The sequence below is a fragment of the Canis lupus genome, chromosome 33 (genome assembly GCF_048164855.1).
Source record: "Canis lupus baileyi chromosome 33, mCanLup2.hap1, whole genome shotgun sequence".
Classification (NCBI taxonomy): Eukaryota; Metazoa; Chordata; class Mammalia; order Carnivora; family Canidae; genus Canis; species Canis lupus.
The window spans coordinates 8,571,686-8,594,024 of NC_132870.1; the positions used below are offsets into that span (position 1 = coordinate 8,571,686).

Consider the following 22,339-nt stretch of genomic DNA (forward strand, 5'->3'; position numbering starts at 1 on the left):
CAAACTGTTTATAATAATGTTTGTAGGTTATATCCCTCTCCTAAGGTCATTGCAAAATAGTGAGACTTTTTAGATCATGAAAGTATATATATAATGATAATTTAGAATACATATTTGAAAGCCAACAATTTTCTTGAGAAATCATTTCACAGTGAATTCTTTTCTTCATTACAAAGTTTCTTCAGCCATTCTCCAATATGAAATAACAATAAAATCATCTTATGCTGTAAAATCTGTCTTCCTATCATTTTCCTTAATATTTGAGAAAGCAGTGTAGGCAACACCTAAGTACTGATGCTTTTACATTTTTTTTTTTCAGATAAATTGCATATTCAATCTGGACTCCTAAATAACACGGGCAAATATGTATTCTTGATGCTTTATTCCAGACTACGATTACATAGCATTTTAAAATGTAATGTTATAAAGGAATATATTTTCAAAATACTTGAATTAAAAATACCTTAAGAATTGAATGACTATAATTCTCAATAAAAACATTATTTTAAATATATATTTTCCAAAAAATGTCTTTAATGTGAACAGAAATATAGCAGTTCAAATGAATCTAACATAAGAAACTATAATTTTCTAATTTTACTTAAATGCTTAGTTCCATGTTAAAAACAGCATAGAACTAGCAAGCAGGTAATAGGGAACTTTGGCTGAAACTTCGAGCTTAGATCTTTGAGAGGCAATATAACTATTAAAAGCACAGTTTTATTGAATCTAATTGACCTGGATTCAATTTTTGACACTTCCTCACTGACAAGTGACTTCATCTGTATGCCTTGGTTTTCTCATTCTCTAAAATGGGTGTGATAGTATTTATACCTCTTGGGACTATTGTGAAAATAAGTTATTGTGAAAATGAAAATGTTTAGTAACTGGCACAGAATTGGCACTCAAAATACTGATTGTTCTTAATTTAGTTTTTGATAATTTGCTAATTACCTACTTACAGATCAGAAAGGGAACTACAGAACAACAACAAAAAGAGAATAAGGAATTCTCTTGAGTTTTCACATTGTTAATATCCTGTGTCTGACTTCAGTTTGATTTGTAATTAAAAATGCCAAATTTGAAACTAAGTTTTTTATTCATTTGTTCACTCATTAAAATTCATAATTCTGGGGCACTTGAGTGGCTCAGTCAGTTAAGCATCTGCCTTCGGTTCTGGTCATGATCTTGGGGTCTTGGGATTGAGCCCTGAATCAGGCTCCCTACTCATCTGGGAGAGTCTGCTTCTCCCTCTCCCTCTGCCCCTCCCCCTGCTCGTGCTAGTGCTTGCTCTCAAATAAATAGAATCTTTGAAAAAAATAATTCATGATTCTTAATGATTGTCAGATAAATTGAAGAGTATATAAGCTTTGATAAGATTTTTAAAAAACAAACAAAATACAAGAAAGCTTAATTTTAAAGCAGCTGATGGTAAGTCCCATACCTAATACAGTTCCAATCTTATTAGTTAAGACAGAATCTGTCTGTTCCAGCCACCCTCCACCGCTGAGTCCTTCCTTAAATTTGATGAGGATAGACTGATTACTCAGTAGCACAACAAGAATCCTCATGGCTGCCGTAACTGTGGTGGAATGCAAGTGTTCTTCCATAAACATCATAATCCAGTCAAAACCCAGTGTCTTGACCAGTTCTTCACAAGCTCTATTTAAAGGCAGATGAATTCAGAAGAAAAAAACAGAACATTAATTTCAAGGATTAGTACTCAAAATTTCAAGAAAGACTAGTTTTGTTTGAAGATACTATAAGTTGCAGGGTTCAAAAAATCTATTAAAAGCCAGTAGCAGTTCTTCCTTTACTCTGATTTAACTAGTAATAGACACTGCTACCATCAAGTCTAAGAAAATTTTACTTACTGCAAATTAATGCTGGTTTTTTCTTTAGATGTGTAAACTAGTTTTAACAAGATATCTAGAAGTCTGTTCCTCAAAAGTATAAGATTAGCAGACACAAGACCTCCAAACTCTTCTTCAGTTCCTACAATGAAAATATATATATTAAATTGCCTTAGTAGATAAACCAGTATAAAATACACAACATTGTTCTTGGAAATCTCACTGAAAAATACATTTTTTAGGAAATATTTTCTCTAGGAGTGCTTTCCACTAATGTGGACAAGCAGAAGGGTCTATTAACTACTTCTCTTTAGAAACCTGAAAATTGTTCATTACATTTGACATATCTAAAACAAGTAATAAAAGGATGTAAACCCTTTCTTAAATAATATTTACCCCACCAGTAGAGTGAAAATAGCCATGTGAATAAAAATATCGATCCAAATTCTTAATTGCCAGTTTCATTTTGAAGGATATAAATAAATTTACAAGATTTAAAAATGAAAAATAAGATACATAAACTACTCAATAAATTTGTAATGTATAAAAGAGAGATAAATAGAGCTACCATATGACCCAGCAATTACACTACTGGGTTTACCCCAAAGATACAGATGTAGTGAAACACCAGGACACCTGCAACCCAATGTTCATAGCAGCAATGTCTACAATAGCTAAACTGTGGAAGGAGCTGTGTTGTCCTTCGACAGATGAATGGATAAAGAAAAATGGAATATTACTCAGCCATCATAAAGGACGAATACCTAACATTTGCTTCGACATGGATGGAACTGGAGGATATTATGCTGAGTGAAGTAAGTCAATTGGAGAAGGACAATCCTATGGTTATACTCATTAATGCAATATAAGAAATAGTGAAAGGGATTATAAGGGAAAGGAGTGGGAAAAATTAGAGAGGTAGACAAATCATGAGAGACTCCTAACTCTGGGAAACAAAAAAAGGGTTGCAGAAGGGGAGGTGGGCGGAGGATTGGGGTAACTGGCACTGAGGGCACTCCATGGCCCGGTGTTCCAGACCCAGGCCTGACAATGATGGGCTCTGGCTTGGTAAATCACAATCTCCAGGCCTTCCTTTATTCTAGAACTGAAGCTCAGGCTAAACTTGGACTTTCAATGGTCATTTGCTTTTATTTGTTTGGGCAAGGGATTCCTTTCATCCTTAAACATTGTCTTTTAAAATGCTAATTCTGGGATCCCTGGGTGGCGCAGCGGTTTAGCGCCTGCCTTTGGCTCAGTGCGAGATCCTGGAGACCCGGTCCCACGTCGGGCTCCCGGTGCATGGAGCCTGCTTCTCCCTTTGCCTAGGTCTCTGCCTCTCTGTCTCTCTCTCTCTCTATCATAAATAAATAAAACTTAAAAAAAAAAACTTTAAAATGCTAATTCTGTGCCTTAATCATTGGGAAGGGTGCTTCAAGTTTACCAAGGGAGATTCAAGATTCCCTTCTCTTCTAAGAGGTAAGACTGGTATTTTATAAACTGCTTGATTAAAAACATACCATACAACCTAAATTGAGATACAGAGAGCTTCCTTTCAATTATTCCTTTTCAGTAAAATAGTGATCCACACAGAAGTGAAAAATTCTCCTTAGACTGATTGATTGTTTGATTTTTCTCCTTAGATTTACATCTAGTTTTCTCACTGTTAGTTTTGCTTCCCCTAATTTTAAAATATAAAACAATAAAACTCTGAATTTCCAGCTTAACCTCTTCCCACTCAGACTGATGCTTTCTTCCATAGTGCACTACCCTTTTATGCTATTTTATTTTCCACTGATTATTATACTGCTGTTCTGCATTATTTAAGCCATCTTCTTTTTTGTAGGTATATCCTGAATGTTGTATTAATTACTTCAAAGAATAAACTATGGTTTTAATTTTTTGGAACATCACATTGCAGTTAATATAGTCTTTCGTAAAATACTTTTTTTTCTTTTTTAAATAACATCTTTAATTAAAGTTTTTGCAAAGGTAAAATATTAAACTTAAAATAGGTCTTAGTACATCAAAATACTAAAGTCTCTAATTGTATTCCAAGATGGTCTTTAAAACATAATATCCTGTATATCACAGAAGAGCAACCTTGATCTGCAACTGTACAGAATGAATTTTACAAACATAATAAATATACTTATGCCCTTACACATAACAGTATGTACAACAGCAGTTGGCAATAGTAGCTCAGAACAGCAAAAGGATTAGCCCCTCCCCCAAAATTGTAGCTCTGACACATATTGGACCGATTTAAGGAACTTATTTAAGGAACCTGCTGTCCATGTTAAATAAACAGCAAATGCCCTATACTATCAAGACCAGTAATATACTTCTGATTTTTTCTATTATTTCAAATGGCAATGAAATGATGAGAATACCGGTCTGATTAACCTGGCAGATCAACAGAAAAACTTAGCAGTTTATACATTTCCACGACTGTGCTCTTCTCAAAGAAAATGTTATATTAGTTGTACTAACTGAATTCAATAGCCAGCAAGAAATATAGAGACTAGAGAAATACTTTTCATATATCTTTTTAATATTTGAAATAAACGTTATATATTTCCAAAGATTTTTTAAATGGCTTTTGCTAATACCAATTTACTTGGCTTAGATTAATTAATTCAGAGCTAAGAAATAATCCTTGCAAATGGCAGAAAAATGTAGTGGTCAAAAAGCTTCCAGTGTTGGTCTAGATTATCTGGGTTCAAATGCAAGTAGTATGATCTCAGGTAAATTTCTTCTACTTAATCTTTCTGGGCCTCAGTTTCTTCCCTTGTAAAACTAGGATAACAATAATACTTATTTCATAGGATTGTTATAAGAATATAAAAAGCACTTAAACAGTGCATGGCAGATATTAGGCACTCAGTAAGTGTTAACCATTGATTTTATCTTTAGGCTTCTCATCCACTGCTAATCTGCTTTATCAAAGAAATATCAACATTGTTCCAAATAAGTATAGGAGTAGATGAGTGGTCAGCAGCAGCCTTATGTTCCGCTATAATTTGCAGGAAATCCCAGGTTTAAGGAATTTAAAGAGACTCTTAAATCCCAGGTTCTCTTTTGAAAAACATGATTATAACACTTTCTCTTCTTATTCATGAAGCACCAGAGAGGCTGTGTTCCAGGTGGTATAGCCAAAGGAGGAAAACACCTTTGTGTGGTACTGATTCAACAGCATTGTTTCTCCACTGTCCAGGTGGATAGTGGTATAAGGAAAGTCATTTATGTGATATGATTTAGGAATAATAGCATAATAATGGAAATAATGCCGACAAATATAAGATATTGTGAATTTAATTACAAGTTAATGTAAAAGGTTCTTTCAATGCTTTCCCAACAAATCTATCCTAGAATACATAAAAGGAAAAATATGGACCAGAAGGGGAAAAAATATGCACCAAATGAAGAAAGGTTAAAAAAGAAAAGTGGGGGTGCCTGGGTGACTTAGTTGGCTAAACATCCGACTCTTGATTTTGCCTCATATCATGATCTCAGGGTCCTGGGGTCAAGCCCCATGTCCTCAGGCTCTACTTGCAGTGGGAGTCTGCTGGATATTTTCTTTCTCCCTCTCTCTGCTCCTCCCCCTGCTCATGGTCTCTAAAATAAATAAATCTTAAAAAAAAAAAAAGTGGTTTTCATGGGCTCAGAATCCCACAACTTATGAAACTATTTTTATTTTTATTTTTTTAACTATTTATTTTATACTTCCATAAAATGATTCCAGTAAGTGTTTTTTCTGACTACTAAATATTTCATAGGAAAATGAAAATAAGTTATATAGATATAATTCATACTATCAAGTATCTGCGTTTCTGAAGAGATGTATATAATTTTTAAAAATTAATATTCAAAAATCACATAGAATAGTTTGCTATTTAAAGGATCACTGCTATGAATCCTCTAAGATTTAATTAATTAATTCTATTTTTAATTTTTTTACACAGTGATTTGACATCTATATATGTTATGTTCAACCACATGTGTAGGTAGCTACCATCTGTCACTATACAACATTTACAATATCACTGACTATTCCCTATGCTGTGCCTTTCATCTCTGTGGCTTTCCTTTTTTTTTTTTTACTGCTTTAAGAGTTTTTTTTTTTTTTTTTTAATTTACTTACAATTAACATACAGTATTATAGGGGCACCTGAGCAGCTCGGTTGGTTGTGTCTGCCTTTGGCTCAGGTCATTATCCTGGGGTCCTGGAATCGAGCCCTGAATCAGGCTCCCTACACAACTAGGAATCTGCTTCTCCCTCTCCCTCTGTACCTCCCCACCCCTACTTGTGTGCTCTCTCTCTCTCTCTCAAATAAATAAATAAAATCTTTAAAAAAAGAAAAACAAACATATACTATATTAGTTTCAGGTCACGATTCAACAATTCTATACATTTCTTAGTGCTCATCAAGTAAAGTGTACTTTTTTTTTTAAGATTTTATTTATTTATTCATGAGAGACACACAGAGAGAGAGAAAAGCAGAGACACAGGCAGAGGGAGAAGCAGGCTCCATGCGGGGAGCCCGATGTGGGACTTGCTCCTGGGACTCCAGGATCGTGCCCTGAGCCAAAGGCAGACACTCAACTGCTGAGCCACCCAGGCACCCATGGTAAGTGTACTCTTAATCTCCCTTATTTCACCCATCTCTTCACCCACCACCAGGAAAGATTTTAGTTTTTAAGTAGAATTCACACCCTATTAAGTTCCATAGGTAATTCTGTACTTTGCTTATTATATAAATACATCTGTGAAAGACCATGAAAAGTAATGTAAGGAGAAAAGTAATATAACAGCATCACATATAATTATAAATTGTGCAAGAAAACAGGGCATAGCAATTAGTTTTCAAGCTCCAGACTGGACTCACCAGTATCAAGCTTCTCTTCATTGTTTATTTCCATAACTACAAATTTCTCACAAACTGCAAATGTTGGTAAAGTAGAAGAAATAAACTGGCCAAACCTTTAAAAACAAGAGAAAAGTTATGGATTTTAGGTTTTTTCTCTCCCCAAACACAAAGAAATGAAAAAATAATACTTCTTGTTTTAACTAATCTTTTATAGACCTTTAAGAGATTGTGTAAATTTTACTTCCCCTAGGAACACTGTAATTAACATTATATGTTACAATATTTTAAAGCATAGGATAAAATATATTTCTCCAGAAATGAGTCCTTTAATGCACTAACCCTTTAATGCATTTTTAAGAACTGAACAGTATGATCCAAATTAAAATGTCCTAACATTATCTATATGAATCCACTGTAGCCTGGTAATTAAGAACTTTAGTTTTAGAAACACGGGTAATGTTAAAATCCTGGCTCTACCAGTTTTTAATCTTGTTACTTGAGGCAGGTAACTTAACCTCTCTAGGTTTTAGTTTCTAAATTGGTAGATAAAAATAAAAACTTGATGGGTTTCAGTGATAATTTTAGCAAAGTGATTATTATAGTTCCAGAATAAGATTTAAATAGTTACTGTTAAAAAACAAACACACTAATCTCCAAAATAATTTTCAAACTCCAGTTTTAAATCTGTTGCAAAGTTACAAAAATGTCCTTAAGGTAAATAAATGTAAAAAAACAAAACAAAACAAAACAAAACAAAAAAAAAAAAACATGGTACACAGATTAGAGACTAGTCTATAGGGAATATTCTAATCAGTCAGCATGGTTTTACCTGTGATACCTGGGCAAGTACATGAAAAGTGATCAAATTGAGTTTAAGGAATTCTCTACTTGGAAAATACTTTGGTTAGGCTGCATTTTCCTTCCATTTTAAGATGGGAATTACCATGTAGATATTAAAATTATTCTACAGACAACCTGTAAATATGCCTTAAGCCATTTCTCATTAGCTGCAAAATAATAAATCATATGAAAGGTTTGAATATACAAAAATAAAATCTCATCATCTGTTTGGGTGACAGAAAATAAATATATAAAAGAGATGGCATGCCCACTACAGGGGGCAGGGTAGGAGATTGTGCACAATTGGCACATACACTTGAGAAGTAGCAGGGCTTAGGGAAGATGCACCGAGAATTCTTATACTGAACACATTTAACGTCTAGGACAATCAATGTCGCTGGGCTCAGTCCTATATATTTTCTTATTCACTAGTGGCAACAACTGGTTTTGCTATATAAAGACAAGATACTGAGACATGCATATTTTTTATGCCTTACAAGTATCTGGAATATTAACATTACAGGTATGACACATGCATAAGAACCAATTACATTTGTCTCATTCACTTTAACCTCACTGATACTTTTACTTAATAAACAGATACAGAAGTTTTCACTACCTGAGGAGATCATTGCTATTGGGAAAACCTTGCAGTAAGAAGCTCAGCACATTACTAATAGCAGCAATGGTAGGTTGGGATAAAGACATATCTCGAAGAGTCAGTAGCAACTTGGGAATTAGCTGGAATTCCCTCATTAATTTGGCATTCTTTGAAGCTTCACTGTAAGAGAAAGAAAATTTTATATAGACCATGCTATCATCTCTTCTATTACTGAACAATTAACTCATGGTATTAACTAATACCTGGACTCGGTGAGTAGTTCAATAAAATGTTCAAATAAGGAAAGATGAAGTTCATATGGTGCATGGAGCCAAACCTACAATAAAAATAAAGAATAGTGGTACATTTAGGGTTAAAAAAACACCCCAAATGACTATCCAACAAACATACATGCAACACACAAACTTATTTCACTTATATAGTTGACTGAATATAACCACTTTATAAAATTTTATAATATTTTATAATATTTGGCGAAGTCCTATAAAAATGCTAACATATAAGACTTCTGGTTCTATTTATAAAAGATTAATTGCTATGGAAATTACCCTCCAAAACAACTGGAAAGGTAAGACGTATTGAAAAATCATCTGTAAATCAAGGACTGAATATTATTACTGAATACTGAACACAGCATACAGAATAGAATGAATACTGAATGCTGCATCCTGCAGACAAAGACTGAGTGACTGGAATCTCATGTGGAGTCCAAAACTGGAATCAATCACTGCAGTTGAGTGCAACAAACAATTCCTGTAATTTATGAGTCTGAGACTAGTCTGTACCCCCACCAAAGAGCATGGAGACTTCCTAATATATAGGGAGTTGAATAGAGGCCCTAGAAGGGAAATACCTGAGTAATGGGGCTAAATTAGTACTAAGGGTTACTCTAGGTCCACCCTAACAAATATTAAAAGTGTGACTCAAAAAGATAACCACAACGTTAAAGTTCAATACTTTTATAATGGAACACAACAAAATCTAGCACTTACTAATGTAAAATTTAGTATACAATCAAAAATTACCAAGAACACAAAGAAAAAGGAAAATATGATCCATAAGTAGGTAAAAAATCAATTACTATACATAGCCCAGAAATTACAGAGATGATAGAATTATCAGGACTTTTATTTTTTTTTAAAGATTTTCTTATATATTCATGAGAGGCACACAGAGAGAGGCAGAGACACAGGCAGAGGGAGAAGCAGGCTCCATGCAGGGAGCCTGTTATGGTACTCAATCACAGGACCCTGGGATCATGACCTGAACCAAAGGCAGACGCTCAACCGCTGAGCCACCCAGGTGCCCCTATCAGGCCTTCTTAAAAGTTATTAAAAATATGCTCAAGGAGCACCTGGGTAGCTCAGTCGGTTAGGCAGCTGACCACTGATTTTGGCTTTAGTCATAGTCTCAGAGTCCCACAACAAGCTCTGTGCTCAGTGGGGAGTCAGCTTGAAGATTTCTCTCCCTCTTCCTTTGCCCCCTCCCCCAACTTGTGCATGCTCTCACTCACTCTCAAATAAATAAATAAATTTTTTAAGCTCCATATACTATAGAATATAACCAAAAATATGAACATGAGGAGGAAAAATAGAAAGCAATCAAAGATCCAAAATGAACTTCTATAGAGGAAAAGTAAAATATTTAAAATGAAAACTATAATAATCTGCTAATGTGTTCTACACATATTCCCCTAAAAAAAAAAGATTTATATTGTTTTCCAAGTATTTCTTGAACCCCAAACCCCCTTGTACCACAATGATCTGTAGCAAGACCTTGAGACATACTTAAATAGCATTTAGATAGCATTTATTCAGGATAATGAACATTTTTGTGTGTATGTGTGAACTATTATCATTATTGAAACTTTTCAGAGAAATGTTCAATGATTCATTCATTAAACAATTAATTTAATAAATAAAAAAAAATGAAAACTATACTGGATGGGACTAACAGGAGACTGGATACTGCAGAAAATAATTCAGTGAGCTTGAAGACACAACAATAGAAACTATTCAAAATCAAGCATGAGAAAAGAACTAAAAAGAAATTACTAGATATAGCATAAGTGACTTGTGGGAAAACATCAAGCAATCTAAGACATATGTTATTGGAGTCCAGAAGAGACTGGGGGAAGGCACTAGGAAAAATAGCTGGAGAAATAATGGCTAAAAAATTTCTAATTCAATAAAAATGACAAACTCACAGATCTAGAAAAGTCAACAAATCCCAAACAGAAGAAAAAGAAAAGACAATGGAGTGACGGACATCTTTAAGGCATAAAAAGAATTTTTAAAAGTCAATTAGAATTCTATTCAAAAAAGAAAAAATGAAGACTTTTTCAGATGGGAGAATTGAAGGCCAGTGGACAGGCACCATGAAAAATGCTAGTTTTTCCAGTTAGAAGAATCATATAAGATGGAAATCAGGTACTACACAAAGGAATAAAAATGCCATGAATATTATATATGTGGGTAAGTATAAAATAATTTTTTAAATTTTCTTTAAAAGATAACTTGCTATTTAAACAAAAATACAGAAAGTATTATGGAGATCATAAACATACAGAAATAAAATGTTGGACCGTAACAGCACAAAGGACAGGATGAAAGAAATCGAAGTTTATCTTTGTAAGGTTTTTATGCGATAGGTAAAGTGGTAAAATATACTTTGAAGACAGAATGAATTGTTATAAATGTATATTATAAATTTTAGAACAACCACTAAAAAGAAAATGCCTGTAAATTCTATTACTATTATTTTTATCTGTCAGATGCTGTTTTAAAAATAGGGTGAATTAACTATTTATAGACTATTATGTTTTGCATTAATTAGGAACGCTATATGATGTCATAAAATGAGAGAGGTAATTTAAAATGAAACAAAATATGTTGAGCAACCAAATTTCTGATGTTTGTATATTAGATTTTTATCAGATACTTGAAACTAAAGATAACCCATGATTTAAACATATCAGTTTCCAGATAAAAAAAAAAAGCCAGGCTTGATTAAGTAGGTCTCCTTAGTACTCCTGTAATTCTCTCTGCATACCTTTATCTCTATACTTTTACACATTTTTATTGGTCTATTTATTTGCTCTTCTCTTCTAATGGACTTCTTTATTTTTGCATCATTAGCACCAACAGGATGCCTAGTTCAAAGATGCTCAAAAGGTATTTTCTAAAAGAATGAGAGGTTTGTGTGTTACAATTTTGAATATCAGGTTGAGAAATGTATACTTTATTGTTTGGAAGGGAAATCATCAGAAGCTTTTGAATAATTAGTATGATTATGCTTTAAAAGAATGAGGTCAAAAGATCTATGGATAGGTTGAGGGAAGGAGGAAAGAAGTGGTAGTTACCCTAGTAGGTAAGAGAAGAGTTGATCAGGGCTTGGGCTAGGATGTAAAAGTAGAAACAAGAAGGTAAACTATAGGAAATATGGAAGTATAGTCTATAGGACTTAATTTCAGACTGTTTATAAACAGGGAAGAAGAAGAAAGCTGATTTTTCAATTTCAAGCCTCGGTGACTAGGGAAATGGTTTTATTAACAGAAATACAGTTAGAAGGAAGAACTAATTTGGGGGAAGATGTTAAGTTCAGGTTAGGTGTTACTGGGACATAAAAATGGAAATGTTGATCAAGAGATCAGAACTAAGTGGGGAATTTAGATGCCAAGCTAGAGATTCAGATCTAGGGCTGAACTTTGTAGAGATGAGGCTGTGGGAAGAACCTGAAGGGAAGAAAACAAAAGGGGATCCCTGAGTGGCTCAGTGGTTTAGCACCTGCCTTCAGCCCAGGGCATGATCCTGGAGTCCCAGGATCGAATCCCACATCTGGCTCCCTGCATGGAGCCTGCTTCTCCCTCTGCCTGTGTCTCTGCCTGCCTCTCTCTCTCCTTCTCTCTCTCTCTCTGTGTCTCTCATGAATAAATAAATAAAATCTTAAAAAAAAAAAAAAAGGAAAGAAAACAAAAGAAGGTAAAGAAGTTGGACATTTTTAAGTAAAATAATAAAAATTTCCAAGCCAGAAAATTATGGGGCAAGTAGTAAGAAAGATACAGGAGCTGCAGGCTAGCAAGAGTCAGGAGCTGCAAAAAGAGGGAGACACTGGAGTGCTTGGGTAGCTCAACTGGTTAGGCGTCTGCCTTTGGCTCAAGTCATGACCTCAGGGTCCTGGGATTGAGTCCCATATTAGGCTCCCCTTCAGCAGAGAGTCTGCTTGTCTCTCTACCCCTCCCCCCACTCGTTTTCTCTCTCTCTCTCTCTCTCTCAAGTAAATAAATAAAATCTAAAAAAAGAGAGAGAAAGCAAATGCAGAATTTGCTCCTGAGCTGCAGGTACTGTAGATGGAGTATGGGCCATGATGCTAATATGCATTCAAATAAAGTTTCAGGAAAGCAATTAGAGCACATAACCTGTTTTTTTGTTTTATTTTTTTGGGGGATTTTTTTTAAAAAAGATTTTATTTATTAATTCATAAGAGACACAGAAAGAGAGGCAGAGGCATAGGCAGAGGGAGAGCGTGATGCGGGACTCAATCCCAGACCTGGGGATCATGACCTGAGCCAAAGGCAGATGCTCAACCACTAAGCCACCCAGGTGCTCACAAAATCTGTTTGTTAGGAATTTAAAATAACCGAAAAGACAGAGATTATAGTAGTTATGAGAAAGAAGGGTTGTGGCCTAGACATTACAGCCAGCAAACATTTAGTACTAGACATCAATCTGGGTGGTAGGGATACAAATGAAGACAGGATCTCTGCACACGTGAAGTCCACAGCCCCACAGGGGAGATATATACCGACATCAAATGTATAGTATATAAAGTATATAGTGACGAGTTGTAAAGTACTGTGAATGGGAAGTTAAATGGAGAAGGGATATATGAGAGTAAGTGGTACCTATTAGAATTATTTAATGAATATATGTTTGCCTCTTATAATGCTAGAGAAAGCAGCAAATTAGCTATAGTTAGATAAATGCCTTATACACCATTTCATTTCTACACCACTTGTAAACTGGAATACCCCTGGGGAGAAGAAACCCCATCACTATTCTATTTTTGTACTTTACCAATGACACCAGTAGGAGCATCATAAAATTATAGAACTTAAACACATCCTAGAGACAAATTTTTTAATACTTAACTCTATCAACATGCAGAGTAAGACCTGGATTCATTGACTGTATATTAACAATTAGTGTTCATATACATACTTCAAAATCACAAAGTAGATCCTGGAAGGCAGTTGAATTTGGAATAATGGAGGTCTCATGTCCACTATCAACAGTTCCCACCAAGGAAAACGTTAGATGGAGAATGTGGCTGTTAAGGAGGGAACGTTTTTTCTTAAGCAGCATCGCCAGCAACTAGAAGAAACAGTATCATATGCCCATTGATTAATCATATCATATATGCACACACACACACACACACACGAACTCTATGTAAAGCAATTCCTTGAGACTTCCAAGCTGATTTCTAAATTTTTATTATGACAAAATTAAATTTTTTTTTAATTTTTATTTATTTATGATAGTCACAGAGAGAAAGAGAGAGGCAGAGACACAGGCAGAGGGAGAAGCAGGCTCCATGCACCGGGAGCCTGATGTGGGATTCGATCCCGGGTCTCCAGGATCGCGCCCTGGGCCAAAGGCAGGCGCCAAACCGCTGCGCCACCCAGGGATCCCTGACAATATAAAATTAGAGCAAATCTAATAAGCAGGGTCATCCCAACTACTCTATCATTAAAATATCTTCTACATAAATGCTTTCAATCCACATATATTTAATTTGTTGCCTACATGTACATACAACTTTTTTACTCTTTTTCTCCATTTTATTACATTTCACTACAAGGATTTTTCTTTTGCAACATAGTCTTCATAATTTCAAATTTAAAAGGTTGAATGGTAATCTCTGGAATGGATATAGAATTATTAGTCATCCTCATAATGTTGGAACATTTAGAGGGCTTGTGTATTTTCATGAAATGTGGTGAGCAATGCCACAATAATCATTTTGAAAGTTTTGCAAAATAGAACACTTACCAAAATAATGTGATTAAATCTACAGAAAACAAACAGTAAACAGTTTATTCACTAGCAATGAACTGCTGGCTATAGTAGGAGAAGGCATTCATACTTCATCTATACTAAAGAGATTAAATTTTACTCCAAATACTTGTTTCTTTTCTGACAAATAACTTTTTGCTTAAACCTAGTAGGTTGTGGATACATGAATACTGCATATTTTTAATCCCACTTGAGTTTTCAGGACTAGCAATGGCACAGGTATTATAGAGTGGTTCTCACATCCCCTCGGTAAGAGAGCGGGGGCGGGCAGTCAGTAAAAGATGACTGGATGTAGAGGGGAGAGACAAGGAAAACAAGGAACTCTCTCAATCTATCACCCATTTAGCAGCTAGCGTGGGCTGGCAATATGACCCTATTTCATTTCACTCCAATTTCCATAGAGAAAAAGAATTCTAAAGTAGCAAATAGATCTGAAATAACTGAATAACTGAAATAACAAAGCCTAATTCAAGAGTTTAGGAAACAAGATTTGATGAGATAGGCTAAAAAGTTTGAGCCAAAATAAACAATTCACATTCTCACTTGAAATATATTACTTTTACTAAAAAACTACTGACCTTTAAAGTACATTTGGATGAAATAATTCTTCCAGAGTTTGAAAAAATATAAATAATAATGAAAATTAGATTTTTTTTTCCCCTAAACATGAAGTAACATGAGAGTGAAGCTTTATGGTTACAAACCTGGTAGCCCTTGATTCTTTCCATTTCTTTGCTGGCTAGTGGGTTACTCTTGACAACACAAACCAGGGCCTTGACTGCTGCATATAGCCCTTCCACATCAGAAGCCATGGCCACCAGGCCCAGGATGGCTGCCGCTCCACCAATGTACTGCAAAGTAGTGGCAACAGGCTTAGGGACAAATGTTCTTACTCCTGATTAAAAGACAGTGAAAAATAATTAAATTCCCTATGTAAACAAGAACTGAATAAATCATCTTAAGAAATATTTAATTAATTTTAAATTATACTCTATCCTATAATAAAAATTCTAAATAAAAATTCAAGGTCGGATGTGGAATGTAATAAATGCTAATGTCTACACTAAGAGATGAGGTGGGAGTAAAGGAGTGAGTAGAGAAGGGTTGGGGTTCGAGAGCAAGCTCAAAGGTTTTGACTGTGTAGCTTTGGACAGCATAAAGGCAAAGTATAAAGGCCCTGAGAATTCACTTCTGAGGTGAGTGAGGAGAATGCCTGACTAGGTACTGCTGGGGAATAAACTTGGGGAAGGTAACAGCCCTTGAACTCTGAACTGGGGAATGGGTTGTGGATGTCATCCTGGCAAAGACCAAGTATTCCCAAGATGAGCCAAGCAAGGTACATCAGTAGCCATTACTCAAAACTTTCTAGTTATATAGTCTGAGTAACAGTACACCAGTGACAGTGACTCCAGAAGAGCATAAGCATGTGGAAACCCAGCACTAGAACTCACTTCATGTCAACTAAAGAAACCTCGCTTCCATGTTCCTAACTTTGCTTTTTTTTTTCTAACCTTGCTTTTAAAAGAAAGCACTGTTTGAATGTCATTTGCCTACTAATCAAGATTGAGTTTTCCAAAAATAAAACTAATATGCATTTTATATTTCTATGTGCTTTGCAGTATCCATAATATTTGCATATATTATGGCACCAAATTTTGAAAACTACTTTCTGAAATAATTAGGGCCAGTATTACTAGTTTATAGATAAGAAAGTTGAAGTCCAAAAAGCTCAAATGTCTGGTATAATGCCACACAGTTACAGAATAGGAGCAGGAACCTCAATCTTTGAACTCTTCACTCACTGATTTTTTTTTACTATACCATGTGCTGTTATATTTTTGCAAAGGACATAGAGCAGAGCTCAGTAAATACTTGCTGAATTGAATAAAGAAAAACTAACATGTGCATTAGCATAAAGAAAACTGTTTTATAATGCAATGTGGTTAATGAAGAAAACCAAAGTTAGGATATGTACACATCACTGAGACAATAAAAACTGCCAAGGACTGATAAATACGTAGGATTCTGACCAATAGAACACTAACTTTTTATTAATCTAATAAAGAACCAATATTAATGTACTTTAGATATATAATGGCTGGTTCTGAATTTTGGATGACATGACTGGATTATGTCTCAGGATTCTATCTAACCAAAAAAATCAACTCTTTTTAAGCACACATCAAGTACAAGGCTCTGTAGAATGTCCACCAGCTTTAACTTCTACTATATTTGGAGTCACTGTTTATACTCCAGAGGTCTTATTTCTAGCTCATTTCCAAATAACAGATGCACTCACGGGTGCCACCACTGCTGCACCAAACCATGCAATAATCACCAATATTTCTAAATCTTTACATCTCTATCCCTAAATGTAGTGTGAATTTTACCTTGAAATTACACAGAAATATGTAGTCGGCACTCATTAGTGCTGACAAAATAGGGAAAAAGTTAATGGGATTTTTAAAAAGGTTATGATTTTTAAAGTTGACTGGAGTTTGAGATTGTTATTAATTTCTAAATATTGTAAGAACACTATAAAATATGAATGCAGTGAATGCAGATTTGAAGGCCAATAAAGGAGTCTGAAACAGTAAGACAATCTGACTCACCCAAGTATCCAATCAGAGTAGCTCCAACTGTCCGTGCAGGTCCATTAAGGTGTCCTGCTGAGTTGTGTATCAATTTCACAGGAGTGGCATTCTCATGGGAAGAAATGCCTAACTGAAGAATAGGAAAGGGGAGAAAAATGTAACTATAGAAGAACAGTCTGAACATTTGGATTGGAAAAAAAAAACAAAAAACAAACACACGACCATGATTTGTAACATCATTTCTTTCTCTTCTCAGAATATTAAAAACATGGACATTCTTTTTTTTTTTTTTTTAAGTGTGCAAGCTCTTCCTATGGATAGAAAGTCACAGATAGTAAGTTAAGTACAATCTACTGAGATAAAGATGGTGAGGGGTTCATTGGAAATAGCTTCAGAGATCTTTGGATTTAAAGTTCTTAACACTAGCTGTCTCACGGTATTTCTGATCAGTGAACATAATATTAACTTTACTTCATATCCAAGTAAATGTCACATAATTTATTCAAGTGTTTATAGACAAAACATGCCTACAAAAGAGAAATGATACGTTTTGCATATGTAACACAAATATACACATAATGGGCTTTCAAAGCAAACACAATCCTAAAACTTTAATTCTATTGTTCCTTGTAGAACTAAATTTATCTATAGTTCATGTTCCTTGAAGGATGGTCCATGTACTTACAGACATATGCCTGCACAAGAGTTGTCAATACTTACTGTTCCCAAATCCTTTCCTCCCTTTCTCTCGATTTCCTCCCTTGGGCTGTGCCTCCTCTAATCAGCCAGACAGCTTGCCAAGTTCACCTACGACTTCCACCTTGTTAGACCCACTGCTGGTCAGTCCTTAGTCCTAGTCTTTTCTGGACCAGAGACATTTGCCACAGTGAATTACTGATTTCTATCACATCAAACTCTCCTCATTTTTCTCCTTTCTTGCTGTTTTTTGCTGGTTCCTCACTGTTTTTTGCTGGTTCTTCATCTCCATAGCTCCCCAGTACTAGATGTCCAGGTCTCAGTCTGGAACCTTTCTCTTCTCTAGCCACATCTATACTTAGATAAAAGCATCTAGCCTCCCGGCTTTAGATATCACTTCTGAACATCCATGGTTCAAACCTCTACGTCAAAGTCCAGATTCACATTTCCAATGGCTTTGAGATCTCCACTAAGATATCTAATATACTTCTCAAATTTCTCTAAAACGTAGTTCTGAGTATTCTTTCTCAAAGTACTCTTCCAGAAGTTTTCTCCAAATCAGAAAAAGCAACCCTGTTTTCCTCAATGTTAGAGCAAAAAAACCTTGGAGTTATCCTTGATTTCTTTCTTTTCTTCATAATTCACACCCAATCTCCAAAAACTGTTGGCCTCATCTTTAAAATATACCTCATTTCTCATCATGGCCACCACTATCCTCCCAGGTGTCCCCACCATTATAGTCATATGAATTATTATAAAACTGGTCTCCTTGTTTCTACCTTTGTCTGTTGTCCCCCTTCAGTCTATTCAAGGAAGGTCAGAGCCATCCTGGCTAACATTTCATTCATTAGGTCTGGAACCCTGTAATGCTTCCCATCTCACTTGGCTCAAGCCAATGTCTCTACCACTGCCTATAAATCCAATACAGTCTAGTACCTATTACCTATCTGAGTTCTTCTTCTACTACCCAGGTCTTCTCTCATTTGCTCCAGCCTCGCCACCTCTACAGCATGCATGGACCTTCCTCAGGGCCTCAGCACTTATACCACTGGGACAATATCACCCATGCTGTGACTATATCCCATTCTGCATGTTCTCATGGCTTGCTGCCTCTCCTATTTCAAGTCTTCTCCAATTTCACCTTTAGAATGAGGCCTCCTACAACCATTCTATTTAGCACTATAAGTTGATCACTTTCTCCTTCCTTGCTTTATTCTCTGCACTCTTCACCTTCTAATATAACCTAAGATTAGGTCATTTCTTTAGCTATTATCATCTGTCTCTTCCACTACAATGTAAGAAACATAAAGGCAGGAATTTTCTCTATATCCACCTCTGTATCCTAAACAAAGCGGTACTTGACACATAGTAGGTGATCCAGAAAAAAGTTACGTGATACCCTTAAAAATAGCAATTGTTTTCTTTCATTTTCTGTAATTCAATTTCTTAATTGCCAATATTAATATTTTAAAAAGAATATAAATCATGCACAGAGAAGGAAATTCTCACTTTTCCAAATTAAGCTAATTATCTAACTATGTTTTGGCTTAAATCCAAATCCAATAAAACAAATATAAACAATACACGAAAGGCACTATTTTCAGTAACTATTCAAACTTGGGTGGACCCATAATGATGTTCTGAAACACTTTCCTGGGAAAACCAGCCACAGCTTACTGTGAAATCATTCTGCTTACCTGCTTAGCGATGGCTTTGCTGTCCAACTTGTTGTACACTTTCCGGATTCTTGCCACCGTTAGGGAAGACACAGAGAGTGCATATAGGCCAAATGACACCTTTTCTTCTGGTACTAATGACACAGGAGATGGGACTACACCTTCACACTTTGCATCTTTACCTTCAAATGAAGAATAATCCTTTTCAAAATTGTCAGTATTTCTCCTTTTCTTATACAAATGTTTTATTCTTACTATCATTTTTAAATGGGTGGACTTGAAAAATCTTTTAAAGTGGAACATTAGGGTTAAATTTAAAAACTGTAAATTTTCAGCTCTTCATTTTTTTCTTTTTACAAAATAAGAGAAAACCACCTAGTAATAGACCTTTACATTCTAAGTTTTAATCTTAAAGTGTGTTTTACAAATAGCATAATATAAAGGAAAAGAGTTTTAAGTATTATCAAAGAAATCATACCTTTCCCCCTTTAACTTCAAAGGAGAAAGAAAATGAACATGAGTGGAATGCCTATAAGCTTTGTTGCAGTAGGTCTCTTCCCCAACGAGAGCCCCCATATGTGCTTCTCTATATTCTTCTAAGCTAAGCAACATAGCAGAACAGTTAAGAATATAAAGTCTTGGAGCTAGATGGCTTAAGTTTGAATTTTTGCTTTATCACCTAAAAGATATGTGACTTACACATTTCTGTGCCTCAGTTTCCCCATCTGTAAAATGGGGATTATAAAAACAGTATGTAAGTACCAATGTTTGAAAAGATGAACAAGGGGCACCTGGGTGGCTCAGTGGTTGAGCATCTGTCTTTGGCTCAGGTTGTGATTCCTGGGTCCTGGGATTGAGTCCTCCATCAGGCTCCCTACTGGGACCCTGCCTCTCCCTCTGACTATGTCTCTGCCTCTCTCTCTTTCTCTCTCTGTGTCTCTCATGAATAAAAAAATAAAATCTTAAAAAAAAAAAAAAAAAGATGAACAAATACGTGTGAAGAACTCAGAACAGCTCTGTCCTTCACGTGAATTAACTTATTGCAGAGCCTGAGTGCTCAGTCTTAGCTCTTATTAGATCTCTCTAAATCAAGAATATGAGTGAAAGAGGGGTGCTATGGTGGCTCCGTTGGTTGAGCATCTACCTTCAGCTCACGTCATGATCTCAGGGTTCTGGGATCAAGCCCCACATTGCACTTCCTGTTCAGTGGGAAGTCTGCTTCTCCCTCAGTCCCCCTATACAGTCATGCTGTGTGTGCTCTCTTTCTCAAATAAATAAATAAAGTCTTAAAAAAAACAAAAAGAACACAAGAGAAAGACAACTTAGCCACAGGATTATCATCATTTACAATAAACTTGTCCTAATTCTTCTGAGAACATCACTTGGAAAAAGTACTGCTACATCAGTTCCTTTGACTCTAAATTTCTTTAGGAAGAAAGGATAACAAGAAGTAGACTGTAGGAGTAAAGGGATAAGGAAATCTGATGTTAATTGGTCTAACCTGAAAAATATTTATGAGTGTGTATTTTCTGGAAACATCCTTCCTTTCTTTAACCAGAGTAGATAACACTTTAAAATGCTTATATATGGGGCACCTGGGTGAGTCAGTCAGTTAAGCATTTGCCTGATTGGCTCCAGTCATGATCTCAGGTCCTGGGATGGAGCCCCATGTGAGGCTCTTTGTTCAGCAAGGACTCTGCTTCTCCTCTCTCTGCCCTCCACTTGTGCTCTCTCTTGCTCTCTCTCCCTCTCTCTTACAATTAAAATCTTTAAAACTAAATTAAAATGCTTATTTAGGAAAAATTATAGAAAGAGAAAAAGGTTATAGTTTGACTCTTAGAGAGCAAACATATCTTGGAGCCAATAAGAGAAACTAGAAAGTTAGTGATCAGGCATGAAAACAAAAATCAGGAAAGTATAGCACAATCAGTGGAGGAGAGCATCTGGAAGAAGAGTGAATCATCAATAATATCACATTGAAGAAAAGTGAAGGAGAAGTCTCTTTTATAAGATAACAATGTATAACCCTATATACAAACCTGTATATACACGTGTATATGCACTTATTCATGTACCTACATGGCAGCTTCACACATTAAGCTTCACACATTAAGTTACTCACATGGCATACATACGGCCTGAAAGCTTCCAACATAATTTGGTCCTAGTTCATAAATGGTAGTAACATTTGAAGGAGGTAAAACTTCTTCCAGAAAATGAGTGGGTCCAAGACGCCAAACCAATGAAGCAATTTGGCGTTGGGCAGGTGGAGTGCCAACATATGCATAGACTGTGCTGACCACAGGTGGGTTAGCAGAACCTGAACCTCCAGGAGTACTGTGAACATAATGCAGCTGTAGAAAAAAAAAAAAAAATGAAAGCAAATGTAAGAGATACAAACCAAAATCTCCCACTTTCACCAGGAAAATAATCACTTTCTGCATATAGTTTCATTATTCCAAGGTCATGTAACTTTATGTACAAAATAGTTGGATTGAGAAATACAAGGGCAGACCAAGATTCTGGAACCTGATTTGGAAGATGGAAATTTGCTATTATCCAACTCTCTGATAAACTATCTAATGTAAGAAAGGGAAACAATCAAATAGAGGGATACTATTACTGTATGGGGATTGGTTTGCATATCAGATTAACATTGCTTCTATGAAATTTTTGGGTTGAAATAAAAACAGAGCTTTCCAACTATGGAATTCAAGTAGTCTTGAAATTATGTCACCTTCAATCTGAGTCTGTCAAAATTATTCATGAGAAGTGTTTTATATAATGGGTGAAGTGCTACAAAAGTTCTAAAATTTAACAGTCTGTTATGTAATTAATACACACATAATCTCAATGTAAAATATATTCTCAGATTTGAAATTACGCTAGTGTTTACTGACAAGGTGCAAAATTATCATTCAATTCATTTGTAGTAACTATATAATTAGAACATAAGAGAAAATTAAGTCAAGTGGTTTCTTATGGTATAGGCAGCTTCTATCACTCGATAGTACAAAGGATATTTTACAGTAACACGTTCTCGACTTCAGATTACTCTATCACTCCATATATTACAGAAAAGTTCTGGTGATGTTAACAGTTAAGTATGAAGA

General features: G+C 35.3%; 1 protein-coding gene across 9 annotated transcripts in view; it reads right to left on the bottom strand.

The window, feature by feature from the left end:
- WDFY3 (WD repeat and FYVE domain containing 3) overlaps positions 1-22,339 on the bottom strand; it is a 234,280-nt gene that overhangs the window by 86,847 nt on the left and 125,094 nt on the right. For all 9 annotated transcript variants that reach the window (XM_072810775.1, XM_072810774.1, XM_072810770.1 and 6 more), the window contains 10 exons: positions 21,349-21,580; positions 19,248-19,408; positions 16,873-16,984; positions 14,965-15,155; positions 13,403-13,555; positions 8,426-8,499; positions 8,181-8,342; positions 6,740-6,834; positions 1,875-1,995; positions 1,445-1,662 (listed from right to left, as the gene is read on the bottom strand). In XM_072810775.1, coding sequence (XP_072666876.1) covers positions 1,445-1,662; positions 1,875-1,995; positions 6,740-6,834; positions 8,181-8,342; positions 8,426-8,499; positions 13,403-13,555; positions 14,965-15,155; positions 16,873-16,984; positions 19,248-19,408; positions 21,349-21,580 — 1,519 coding nt within the window. The remainder of the gene's footprint in view (positions 1-1,444; positions 1,663-1,874; positions 1,996-6,739; positions 6,835-8,180; positions 8,343-8,425; positions 8,500-13,402; positions 13,556-14,964; positions 15,156-16,872; positions 16,985-19,247; positions 19,409-21,348; positions 21,581-22,339) is intronic.